This window comes from Cydia amplana, chromosome 4 (genome assembly GCF_948474715.1).
Source record: "Cydia amplana chromosome 4, ilCydAmpl1.1, whole genome shotgun sequence".
Lineage (NCBI taxonomy): Eukaryota > Metazoa > Arthropoda > Insecta > Lepidoptera > Tortricidae > Cydia > Cydia amplana.
In genome coordinates this window covers 4,868,085-4,881,576 of record NC_086072.1, presented here as the reverse complement: position 1 = coordinate 4,881,576, position 13,492 = coordinate 4,868,085, and the positions used below count along the sequence as shown (strand labels likewise).

At 36.1% G+C, this 13,492-nt stretch overlaps 1 protein-coding gene across 1 annotated transcript in view; it reads left to right on the top strand.

Annotated features, from left to right (window-relative positions):
• The first annotated feature begins 4,234 nt into the window (after nt 1–4,234).
• Nucleotides 4,235–13,492, top strand: part of LOC134663109 (metabotropic glycine receptor) — a 130,525-nt gene continuing 121,267 nt past the window's right edge. The window contains exon 1 of the mRNA XM_063519443.1: nt 4,235–4,471. Coding sequence (XP_063375513.1) covers nt 4,279–4,471 — 193 coding nt within the window. The 5' untranslated portion in view covers nt 4,235–4,278. The remainder of the gene's footprint in view (nt 4,472–13,492) is intronic.

Sequence of the window (13,492 nt, the reverse complement as noted above, 5' to 3'; positions counted from 1 at the left end):
TTTCGGTTCCGATAAAACCACATCCGTCACATCCCTGATCGTTATCGTATCATGGTGATATCTTTTAGACGTCACCATGATACGATAACGATATGTTTAAGATCTAACCTGTCAAATTTGACATTTCTGCGATTCTTGAGATACTCTTGAACGATTTCCACAAGATATGACTTAGAGATCCAATTCACATCTAATAGATATCTAACACTATCTAACGTAAAAGTGACATTGGTTGCCCGAATTGAGCTGCAAAAGAGAACTAGTTGAAATCTAAACTATAACGTATCTAGAATGGATCTAGTACGTGTCGTCTCTTGTGAATATCTTGAAGTTCGAATACGGCAGTTGATGTTTGTTTTGATAAGATCTTGAGTCATGTCATTTAATTCACAGTTTCTGCGTACCAAATAAGTGCAAGCGAGATGCCTAATTTGATAACTTTTATTCCATTTCGCGAGTACCAATCAACATTAGTGGCTTACGCGCTAATCGTGACGGACGTGTACAAAAACTACTATATTATCATCGGGCGTTCACAAATACATATACACTTACATTACAATTACTTACTTTACAATTATACAAATTACTAAACATTAATATATTTATGTATAATTCATGAAATTTAATTTTCTGTTATTTTTAACCTCTGCCCACTGGTAAATAGAAACTTCCCAAAACATAATGCAATTATGATTTCTCAAAAACATGATTCAAAATACATAAGAATGGAAGGTATTTTTAGTCCCTAGGACAAATATACGTAGGTTACGAGTGAATGAAATTGATTTAAATAAGAATGTCACACGTTAAAAATTCATAATTAAATGTAGTTAGGACCACGTGTTTCTGCGCTTCGCATCCGGTGTGCATTGGCCTTAAACCTGGTCGCACATTGGATGCAAATTCAGGTACTTAGTACACAAACATACGGCGCGATTCGGGAAATGATTTAGAGATTCACTAGATATGAAATAGTAAAGATATGTGATGTTCCACGGCAAAAGGTACCATTGCCCCGGCTGAATATTGGAGCGGCGTTAATAATAGCGTAAGCGCCAGCCGCCATAGGGTACCTTTTGCTATGGGACATCACATATCTTTACTATTTCATATCTAGTGAATCTCTAATTCATTTCCCGAATCGCGCCGAGAGGCCAATCCGAACGTACACTGACATCAAATTAACACATTCACTGCCAGCGAACCGCTACGCGGATTCTCTGTTCGTAGCTATGCGCTTTTAGCTACAAACCGCGGTATTCGGAAAACAAGATCCGTTCTAGAGAAGAGAACGATACGACATGTACTAGATACCAACAAGTTTAGATTCCAACTAGATATCTTTTGTAGCTCGGGCAACCGATGTCACTTTTACGTTAAATTATCGTTTTAAGATCGTTTTAAACTCGTTTTGAGATCTAAAAATACATAACGAGACGTTTTAGACATTGTGAAAATCGTTCAAGAGTATCTCCAGAATCGCTGAAATGTCGAATTTGACGGGTAACATCTTAAAAATATCGTTATCGTATCTTGGTGATGTCTAATCAGAGGGCCTACCGCGAACCACGTTCGAAGTGTTACCTCCCTGTCACACTTACGTACGAATTTACAAGTGCGACAGAGAGGCAACACGTCGAACGTGGTTCGCGGTAGGCGCTCAGAATCGGGCCCACACGGAAATTTCGCTGCCAGCGAACCGCTACGCGGATTCTCTGTTCGTAACTTCGTAGCTATGTAACGTGCGAACGGCTACGCTCGTAGCGCGTAGTTCGCGCTGGCATGTCAGGCCAATTCGAACGTACGTACACTAACATCAAAGTCATTTAGTTATCGTGCGTCTCGCTCGTGCCAATTCATGAACGGACAAGTACAAGCGAAATGCTATATAAGCGTTGCAGTAATTTTACTGCAACATTATGCTGAGTCGTGACCGCTTTTAGCACCACGCTCTATGACTTAATGATTGACCCATAATGTAAAGTATTTGGTGTTAAATAAAAATGTATCTCTAGCTCTCTTTCTGTCTCAAATACAAAATAACTAAATGACATCATAATGTCAGTGTAAATTCGAATTCGCGCGTGTGTTAAATTTACTCATCATTATCATACTCAAATTAATTTATGAAGAGCTGCTTTGTGACTTCGCTACGTTTCTACGACGTAGATGTTTCGTGTAGCACTTTGGATTTATTTATTATGTCTTGCATCCGTGGCATTAATACCTATACGAGGAGCCCGATTTAGATTTAGCAAGTTGTTATGGATTTAAACTGGTTTTGATACGACCTTGCTGATAGTCTTGGTGTTTGGCGTGCATCTCACGCATTGAGGGCGTTTTTAGGGTTCCGTACCTCAAAAGGAAAAAACGGAACCCTAATAGGATCATTCGTCTGTCTGTCTGTCTGTCTGTCCGTCCGTCCGTCTGTCACAGCCTATTTTTTTTGTTGTCCCCTACACTTTTTTTTTCAAATTTGGGATTTTTTATGTTATTTCTACTCAGAATCACGAGCTCTTTCTATCCTAATAGGAGAAAAAAAGTGTCCTAAGGTTTTTATTTCCACCATTTTTCATAGACTTTGTATGGCGGTCGCGGAATGGAAAGATCGAAAAATGTATGGAAATTTTGGGACACTTTTTTTCTCCTACTAGGATAGAAAGAGCTCGTGATTCTGAGTAGAAATAACATAAAAAATCCCAAATTAAAAAAAAAAGTGTAGGGGACAACAAAAAAAAACGCCCATGACTTTCACTTCATTTCGCATGCACCAATCGGCGTGACCGATCTTCAAGGTCGAAACAAGTTGATAAATAGAAATCGATCCATTACTTCACTTCTCAGTAATATGTGGCATAGCTCGTTCGATACTTTGGGTGTAATTTTATTGCATATACTTAGACATAAAAATAGTATTATGAAACTCTGGCTAAACTGGTAACTTCCAGTAGTACCATACCATAGTAGCACCCGTGGTGATAATAGCACCATTAGTAGTAGTATTAGTACCATAAAATATTCACGAATGAATTTACTTTCCTTTAATTAGTATATTAGTATATTAAAGGAAAAAGGAAGGAAGGAAGGTTAATTTTAATTAGTTTTACAGTGAAACATCGATAGCTTAAATCTCGATAAAGCTAAATCCTCGTTGCACGAAATAAAATGCTATTCCTTTCCCTTCAAAGCCCAAAACCTTTATAACTCAAAATACGAGTAATTAACCTCATTAAGATGAAGAAACCAACGATTTACTTTATAATATCTGGGAGACCGAGCTTTGCTCGGAAAACATAAAAAACTCAAAAATCCGCGTTTTCCCAGAGATAAGACCTAGCTAGATCGACTTTTCGCCCCCGAAAACCCCCATATAGGTAGCAAATTTCGTCGAAATCGTTAGAGCCGTTTCCGAGATCCTCAAAATATATATACATATAAATAATTACACAAGAATTGCTCCTTTAAAGGTTTAAGATAGTAAAATTTTTACTTCTATAAGTCGGAGTGTGATACTTGACCTACATAAAACGAAACCTCTTTAGGATGAACAAAAACCTCTTTTACAGTACATATGGGGCTACTTTTCCGCACTAGTGCGTAAAATGGCACTTTTCGTGTGTATGTCGAAACTTTAAAGTGCCATATGTACTGTAAAACGTTGTTCGATACACGTGCGAATAGGTAATTCGCAACTCGTGTCGATTTAAAACACTCCCTTCGGTCGTGTTTTAATTTATCGCCACTCGTTTCGAATTTCCTCTTTTTCGCACTTGTATCGAAAATAACTATTCTATCCCCTTTATAAGACGAAAACTCGTTAGCGCAAACTTTTTGGCGTTTCCCTTGCTATTCGTGTTATCGAAGTTTCAGCGAGTGTCGAGTGGTTACGAATGCTTTGCTACCCTGTGAAACACAAAATTCACTTCACCAACCCGAGGAAAATACTAACTGTAAAACATGACAATTCAAATAGAAATACTACGTTTATTGAGACGCTTCCCCACTTCGGTAGTGCCAAGTCTGTATCAAATTAGCGTAGTCAGCCTCTAAACAATTTCTTTGAACAATAAGGTTGCCAATAAATAATTATAAAACGTCTACGTATAAAAACTATGTCCGTACGGTTGCACTAAACAAAACATTATTGAAACTTACTGGCCGCTTTTAATGAATCCTTGCGCTAACAGACTGGATTCCAAATTCAAAACTTAGCTTACTTCAGTTATTCAGTAGCCCGCGAGCGCTCGTGGCGGACGCACGCACGATGCCGCCGTGATGATTCGCACGCTCATCCTCATATACGTCGCGTCGTTAGTTCACAGTGAATATAAGGGTGATAATGTGAAACATGTGCGTCATTCTAGCAGGACCCTTATAAGGCATGGCCGTTCTAGGACCCACCTCACCAGGCACCGGGCCAGGGAGCTGGTTGCCCAGGACATCGAGGCTGAGAAAAGCAGTGAGCTAGGTACTAAGTTCTAAAGGATGTGATAATTATAATAAGTAGTTTTTATTTTAGACGATGTTTTACGTTTTGAGGTAAAAGTTTCTTAAAATATTTTGAGTCACTTTTCTGCATATCTTTTCGTCAAGCAGTGAATATAAGAGGGAAAATAGTCATTTTTTGTTCAAGTTATTATGACTTACAGTATGATTGCAACTTCACTAATAAGGAATTATTAACAAATTTAAATTGAGTTTTAATACAACTAGGTTACCTACGAGTAAACACTTAGTTAAAGATTACTATTAGGTACAGTCAAATCAAAAACTCCTATTATTTCACGCATAGCAACTGATGGACTTTTATGTCCCATTGCCGAATAATAAAATAAAACCAGTGCCGATTATATTATAAACGTCGTATCGAGGTATCTTCGTATCTTCGTATCGTCGTATCTCATGCGACGTCAGCTTCGGTGGTGCGGTCACATTTCGCGGATGAACGACCAGCGTGTGGCTAAGCACATCTTTTATTCTGAGCTTGAGGAGGGCAAGCGAAAACAGGGCGGCCAATTCCTCAGGTACAAAAATGTGCTTAAGCGTCACATGAAAAAGTGTGGCGTAGAGCTCTCGCGATGGGAGCAGCAGGCAGCCGTGCGTACGGAATGGCGGGCTGCACTAAATGCCAAGATAACCGATTTTGAATCTCGGCGGCGCTTGGAGCTTGATGCCAAGCGTGATAAAATAAAAGCCAGACCACCTGCGGCAATACCCTATAATTATGTCAACGGTGTGCTTACATGCCCGCAATGTTCGCGAACATTTACTAAAAAGATCGGCTACATCAGCCACTTGCGAGCGCACCAGCGACAGCAACGGAGTTGACAGCAGTCGCCGTGGCCGAAGCCGGCCGTGGAGTTATTATTATTATTATTATTAAACGTCGTTTGAATATATTTCAATGTCGCCGAGAATTTCACTTGGTTCAGTCAAAATGAACCCAGATAACCCTATAACCAAAACAGAATTTATTAACATTATTTAGAATGGACCTAACGATGTTAAAAACTCGATTTTTTACCATATCGCTGGGTGAGAATACGTTTGTGCCATACGCCACTTACATTGGTTTACAGAAGAGCGAAAACAGCAAAAAAAAAAAAAATGTTTTTCGAAAAGTTTTACATTTAGGAAATATTGAACTTATTTATCATTTAGGCATTAATGTTTACTATTTATAGTACTATACAAATATTGTGAATATAGTGGTAATCATGAAATAAAAGCACTTTTATTATTGCCATATCCGTTTATGATGAGTAAATGTTAAACGTACAATGTATGATATGACACAAAAATTTTGGATATGTCACACCTTTGTGATAATTTTCTGTTAACAGAGTGTAATTGGGCCATTTTATTTAAAGTTGTCCCCTACACTTTTTTTTCAAAATTGGGATTTTTTATGTTATTTCTACTCAGAATCATGAGCTCTTTTGATCCTAATAGGAGAAAAAAAGTGTCTCAAGATTTCCATACATTTTTCGATCTTTCCATTCCGAAACCGCCATACAAAGTCTATGAGAATATGGTAACTGAATGAGAAAAAAAGCGGCCAAGTGCGAGTCGGACTCGCCCATGAAGGGTTCCGTATTTAGGCGATTTATGACGTATTAAAAAAAAAACTACTTACTAAATCTCGTTCAAACCAATTTTCGGTGGAAGTTTACATGGTAATGTACATCATATATTTTTTTTAGTTTTATCATTCTCTTATTTTAGAAGTTACGGGGGGGGGGGGGGGACACACACATTTTACCACTTTGGAAGTGTCTCTCGCGCAAACTATTCAGTTTAGAAAAAAATGATATTAGAAACCTCAATATCATTTTTGAAGACCTATCCATAGATACCCCACACGTATGGGTTTGATGAAAAAAAAAATTTGAGTTTCAGTTCGAAGTATTGTTTTTTTTCTATTTTTGTGTGAAAATCTTAATGCGGTTCACATAATACATCTACTTACCAAGTTTCAACAGTATAGTTCTTATAGTTTCGGAGAAAAGTGGCTGTGACATACGGACGGACAGACAGACGGACAGACAGACAGACAGACAGACAGACAGACATGACGAATCTATAAGGGTTCCGTTTTTTGCCATTTGGCTACGGAACCCTAAAAACCTTGGGACACTTTTTTTCTCCTATTAGGATAGAAAGAGCTCGTGATTCTGAGTAGAAATAACATATTATATCCGTTACTATCCGTTCACTGTATTTGATGTCTTTTTCTTCTTGTCTGTTACCCTCCGTGATTCTTCTCACTTGATGGTCTCATCGGAAGACCAGCGCTGGAAGCCACCAGCAACATGCTGAGATGAGGCCATTTCGTGGCACTTTAATCTTATTTTGTGTTTTCTTTCATATTATGTATGGTCTGTGCTTACGAATAAATTATATTCTATTCTAGTCTATTCTATATAAATTCACAAATAAAAAAAAAGTGTAGGGGACAACTTTAAATAAAATGGCCCGATTATCCTATAGTAAAATGTCGATAGGGCACAACATTTTTGAAAAATATGGTTTTTCAAAAACCGTTAAGTGTCAATTAGCATATTTTTTGTTATTTTAGAAATCATTAAAAAATTATTTTGCTAAAAATGGATATGGCACAAACGTATTCTCAGCCGGCAATATATATGCAAGTTAGGTTTTGAAATGTGGACGTAGGTGTTATTGGGCTTATCCAGTTATATCCATTAACCTTTAACCTCAAACTATAAACGCGATAAATATAAATAAATGTAATATTAAAATTTAAAAATAGAATTTTATCTTACACTTACAAGTGAATATAGGTGAATTCCGTTCTTAAGCAATTTGCATACTTAAATGAAAGTAAATTTAGAAGCACGTTATGTATTTCCTGCATTATGCTGCATAGTATTATTATATTCTAAAAGTAACATAGTAATAGATGGAGTAAGAAGAACATAGTTTATTTAGCTCGAGGCAGAAACAACACTATAACAGTTACATATATCACAATGATAATTTAAGTATACGTAGATTCACGTAAACGTGCCCCGTCCAAGCCAATTTTGTCATTTTAGATATGACTAATCTTATTATCAACTAGCACTCTAATAAATAGAATAATGTAGGAGTAATATGTTGGCTTAGGCCCACTTGCACCATCCCACAAACCCGGGGTTAAGCGATTTAACCGTTAACCAAGTGTCAAATTGTACTGGTAACCATGGTGACTCCAGGTTTAACCTGTTAACCCCGGGTTAGTGAATTGGTGCAAGTGGGCCTTACTGGAACGAAATGTTTTATTAATTTAAAGGGTGGCAATAATATTACTTATTCTACTAATATTCTGAATGTATGTGGGTGAGTGTGAGAGATACGAAAAAAGCGGCCAAGTGCGAGTCGGACTCGCCCATGAAGGGTTCCGTATTTAGGCGAATTATGACGTATTAAAAAAAACTACTTACTAGATCTCGTTCAAACCAATTTTCGGTGGAAGTTTGCATGGTAATGTACATCATATATTTTTTTTAGTTTTATCATTCTCTTATTTTAGAAGTTACAGGGGGGGGACACATTTTACCACTTTGGAAGTGTCTCTCGTGCAAACTATTCAGTTTAGAAAAAAATGATATTAGAAACCTCAATATCATTTTTGAAGACCTATCCATAGATACCCTACACATATGGGTTAGATGAAAAAAATTTTTTTGAGTTTCAGTTCTAAGTATGGGGAACCCCCAAAATTTTTTGTTTTTTTTTCTATTCTTGTGTGAAAATCTTAATACGGTTCACAGAATACATCTACTTACCAACTTTCAACAGTATAGTTCTTATAGTTTCGGAAAAAAGTGGCTGTGACATACGGACGGACAGACAGACAGACAGATAGACAGACATAACGAATCTACAAGGGTTCCGTTTTTTGCCATTTGGCTACGGAACCCTAAAAAGCAGGGGAATGATGAAATGACGAACGATTCTGACTCTTGGAGACCCTATACATGTCTTAAGGATAATTTGATTAACTATATATTGTAATTTTTTAGTTATGACACTTAGAGACATTTACACATCTAAATAATTTTAGATTATAATTTTTGTATCTTTGTGTTTTTTTTTAATACTATTATTATAGTTTTTTTTGTAATTCGACATTTAGAGACTTTATACATCTCTATGTAATACTTTAGTTTGATTTGATATTTGCGGCTTAGATGTATTTTATAATTGCCGATGTGTTTTTTTTTCCTTGTATGTAAATTCCATGTTGACGTGTAAAAGTGCCCTTGTGGCCTATTTGCTGAATAAATGTTGATGTTGATGTTTGATGTTTGAACGACAGCGATATGGAAGAAAAAACATCCTGTCCCGACCTCAAGAGAATGTAATGGCTCCTCTACACGATGGGCCAGCGCCGGCCACTCCAAGGGACGCAGCCAGACGGCAGAATGAGATAGCAATATCACTTGCTCCCTCTAACGCATACATGCGTCCCTTGGAGTGGCCGGCGCGGGCCCATCGTGTAGAGGAGCCATAAAAAGGGCAAGCGAATGACTGCCCGATTCGAACTATAAGATACGTCAATTAATAGATCTAGAAACGATATGGATTACATGTGTCAGTGTCAAAACTGACGTGTTTGTTTGAAGAAACGTCACATTTGACACTGACATATCTAATCCATATCTTTTCTAGATCTATTAATAGACGTATCTTAAAGTTCGTATCGCGCCGACATAATTATGAAAGTGTGTATATAGCAGACAGCTAGTACAAGCATTTACTTACGTATTTTTAAAAAAGCTCTGTCTCTCGTGAATAACAATTCTATCACTCCGTGGACAAGGCGTGAAAATGTCTCGCCGAATGAAATGGATTAATCATTTACTTAAATTAACGTCTTAATGCGATTAACTAATTATACGAACTTCCTTTTACATTAGAAAATGTTCTTTCATGTCTTGTCCTCAACTTAAATTCTCGAGCTTATTTTCATTCGGCGATATTTTTTAAGTTATCTTACTCATACACGTAGTAAATGAAAATCATTATTTAAAACTGATGAAGAGCTTTTTAGTTATCAACAAATGTTATATTTGATGATTTTCAATCTAAAAGAACTGTTTAAAAATTAAAAAAAAGAGTGTTTTACACATTGTATGAGTTTTGCTTAAAAATGTGACTTTATTACCAATGTGCTAAAACAAATTCTATCTCAGACTAGTTTTATTCACTAAAATAAAAAGAAATCTCATCGACAAGAGCACCCAGAAAATGAGAAACTCTTCATTTCCTGCAAGGGCTGCAAGTTTCCAGCAGATAATGAACTAATAATAAAGACTGAAGGAATAAATTCCCGGTGGCGCTACAACTGAACAGTGCAAGTTTAAGTGTAAGGCCTGAGTGGACGCTCGAAGCGGAGCGTTCGGCGGGGCGTGCAGCGTGGCGTCGGGCTCACAAGTAATTTGAGCAGCGTGCACTAAGGCCGCTACTATACGCTTGCGTTTGTTTAACATGCACGCCGCACGCCCCGCCCCGCTGCACGCCCAACTCGAGCGTCCACTCAGGCCTTACACTAACAGTTCGGCTACGGGCCCGATTCGGATTTTGTAATAGACATCTATTAGATATCTTTTAGACATCGCCAAGATACGATAACGATATGTTTAAGATCTAACCTGTCAAATTTGACATTTCCGCGATTCTGGAGATACTCTTGAACGATTTCCACAAGATATTACTTAGAGATCTAATTCACATCTAATAGATATCTAACACGATCTATAGTAAAAGTGACATTGGTTGCCCGAATTGCGCTGCAAAAGAGAACTAGTTGAAATCTAAACTATAACGTATCTAGAATGGATCTAGTACGTGTCGTCTCTTGTGAATATCTTGAAGTTCGAATACGGCAGCAACGAAGCAAGTTTTGAAAGTTCCCGCTGAATTAATTTTACGCGGATTTATTGATTAACTCGAAACTTCGATGGTGTAATTTATTTAAGTTTTTGCTAATTTCGATGCCTTTTTTTCACATTTTTGTTACGTAAGTACTTGTTTACGATTACAGACTAGGTTCACCTTAAAATTTACAAAACAGGTATTTAAAGTAACAAGAATACCTATATTGTAAATTTTTAGCTTTTAAGTAGTCTGCTTGCTAATTTTCCTTATTTTATTTATAGTCATAGACAAATACATAGAATAATCGCTGAATAAGAATGACACCGTTTCACCGCAATTTTTTTCTTCTTCTTCTTCTTCTTATATCAAATCCGATTAGAGAAACTGGAAAACATTAGAAAAGCATTTCGACTATTGCAAATCTCCCTTTGGAAGTTGTTTGCAATCAAGACTTATCGCCGAGCGGAAAACCATCCCGAAAAAACAAAGCTTTATAAACAAAAACAGACATAAGGTAAACGTACTGGTGCTCGACGCGGTCCCAGTACTTATATGTCATGTTGAAACTTAAGTCATTGTCAATAGAGGTGACGGCAGGATCTCATCTATTGGGCATTAGCATGTCGAGCACTAGTACGTTTACCTTACCTCAACTGATGTATCTTGATCCAAGATTTTTAAACCTTGGACTATAAACTAACTACATAACAGTTTAAGAAATATACAGTTACAAAATTTAAGATTGAATATCTTGTGAAAATAATTTTATGACTTGGGTCAAAATATGCATCATCAATCAAAACTGATATTTTAGTTGATACTTGATAGTTTGTTATTTGACAAAATCTTGACCTTGGTCTAAGATCTATAATACAAGAAATTTCATTTCTTGGACGAGGACATTTTCGAGTTTCCTTATATCGAAAATCCAAAAGATATTTAAAAAAAATATTCATGGCTCAAGAACTTTTATTAACTGTGTAAAAGTATTTGTATTCCAAATTCAAGCGACCTGGTTGAAACTTTCAGTTGCACGTGCATTTGCATAGTTTGGAGCCATGGCAATTGCTGAAACAGGAAAATTCGTGACAAGATGCACTTTATTACCATTTTGACGTACTTGCTAGTTCGGCAACAATTTATGAGATAAGTGCATGCTGCAGTTCAACTTTCGAACCGGCTGCACAGCTCGTACGTTACAAAAGTTTACCCTAATCTTGTTCAAATAAGGGTTGTTTGGGTTTAAAAGAAAACTGGACATGAAGGCTTGGAAATTTATTCCATTATTTTATTTAAACGGAAACGGAATAGCTTCTGCTTTACAAATGAAGAAGAGTTGTCTTGAAAAAATAGTTCAAGAAAAAGACAAGGAAGCGGACTGGTTCTTTATTTTCTACATTAAAAAAAATATTCTGGCACTCTTGCAGGATGCTTTCTTCTCGTTTTCTTCGAAGTTTTTAACCCTTTTGGCAAAGTTTACAAGAAATAGATATGAATATATATTTTTTTGTAAATATTATGCTTATTATTATTAAGGCGCAAGCGAAGCGCAGTATGTTTGTGAATTTTGGAATTTCAAGTACTTATATGAACTGTGAGCTTGAGAAAACATTTCACTCTGTGCATGATACGCCTATATAAAATATAGTTTAAGTATACATAATTATTATTATTATGAAACGTAACCAAATTTTAAATCTAAAATAAGATTTATGTGAGTTACCCCTTAAACAGGTAGTGTATCTATGTATATGTACCACATAGCAAATGACTTTTTTCGACGAGCTGATTAAATACAACGACCGCAAAATGTCATTGCCGTATGTAAAAAAATGACAGGTGTCAAAACAAATTTCTTTGACAATTTAGTTGTCAAGTTCAAATGACAACAAATGGCAGTTTTTGTACGTTTCTCCCGCTGTATAAGTTCGCTACGCGGAAAAAAAGTAGTGTAAGTATTTTGTTTTGTATTTTTATGGTAGATTATTAGATAATGTATGTGTAGTAAGTCATAACTTACCTTAGTTATTGTTTTATGATAAAATAGTTCGAGTGGTTTATAAGTGGCCTCTGCCCTGCAGGGAGTTTACATGACATTTAAGGGTAAGATTCATTACTATGAATGAGCCCTCATAGTAAAAAAGTCATTCAAACTAAGAAAAATATATCGCAATAATATTATATTTTCCTTTGGTTATTAAATTAAATATTTATTCAACGATTAATCTTACGAGCCACGATATCCGCGCGACCTCTATTTTCTTGATTAAATTGTGGTTTTATTATTTTATCGATTACATGTGAAGACGTGACTTACCCTTAAAGCTACTCTGTATGGCTAACAAGGCAGTGGCCATATATGTGCCACGCAGCACCATTTTTAACGGGCAGAGGGCTTATAAAAACCACCGGGTATTTTTTTATTGAATTAATGATAATAAGAAAAACAAGAAATTACTTTTCTTTTAACGCTATTATCTGCCCGAAACAGTAATAAAAAGTAAAAAATTCGTCAGGCCTGTTTAAGGGTTAACATGGTTACACCAAACTATCTTTATCTAATCATAATCGTAATTTTTTCATCGAATGGATAGTTTCACAACTACGTCTATTGTATTTGGTGCATACGGCCTTTCAAAATTCAAATATCTATTAGGGTTCTTTCACACATGGATTACATGTTGATAAAACATTGACAGTAATATATAGGTATATCGTGACATGAAAATACAATTCAACATTAATTCAACAGCCAAAATCGTTTTGAGATCTAAAAATACATAACGAGACTTTTAGACATCTGGAAATCGTTCAAGAGTATCTCCAGAATCGCGGAAATGTCAAATTTGACAGGTTAGATCTTAAAAATATCGTTGTCGTATCTTGGTGATGTCTAATAGATATCTAGTTCAAAATCCGAATCGGGCCCAGAAAGTACCTATAAGTACCTATCAGTTTTACATAAAACTAATACTTTGCTATTAATTTTAAATCTGGATGATATTTTTTATTTAGCTACTTGTAATATAACAATATAATAATTGTTTTCATTAATTTGTATGGTATAAACTAAGAGTGTGACATTTGTATTAATAAAAATTGG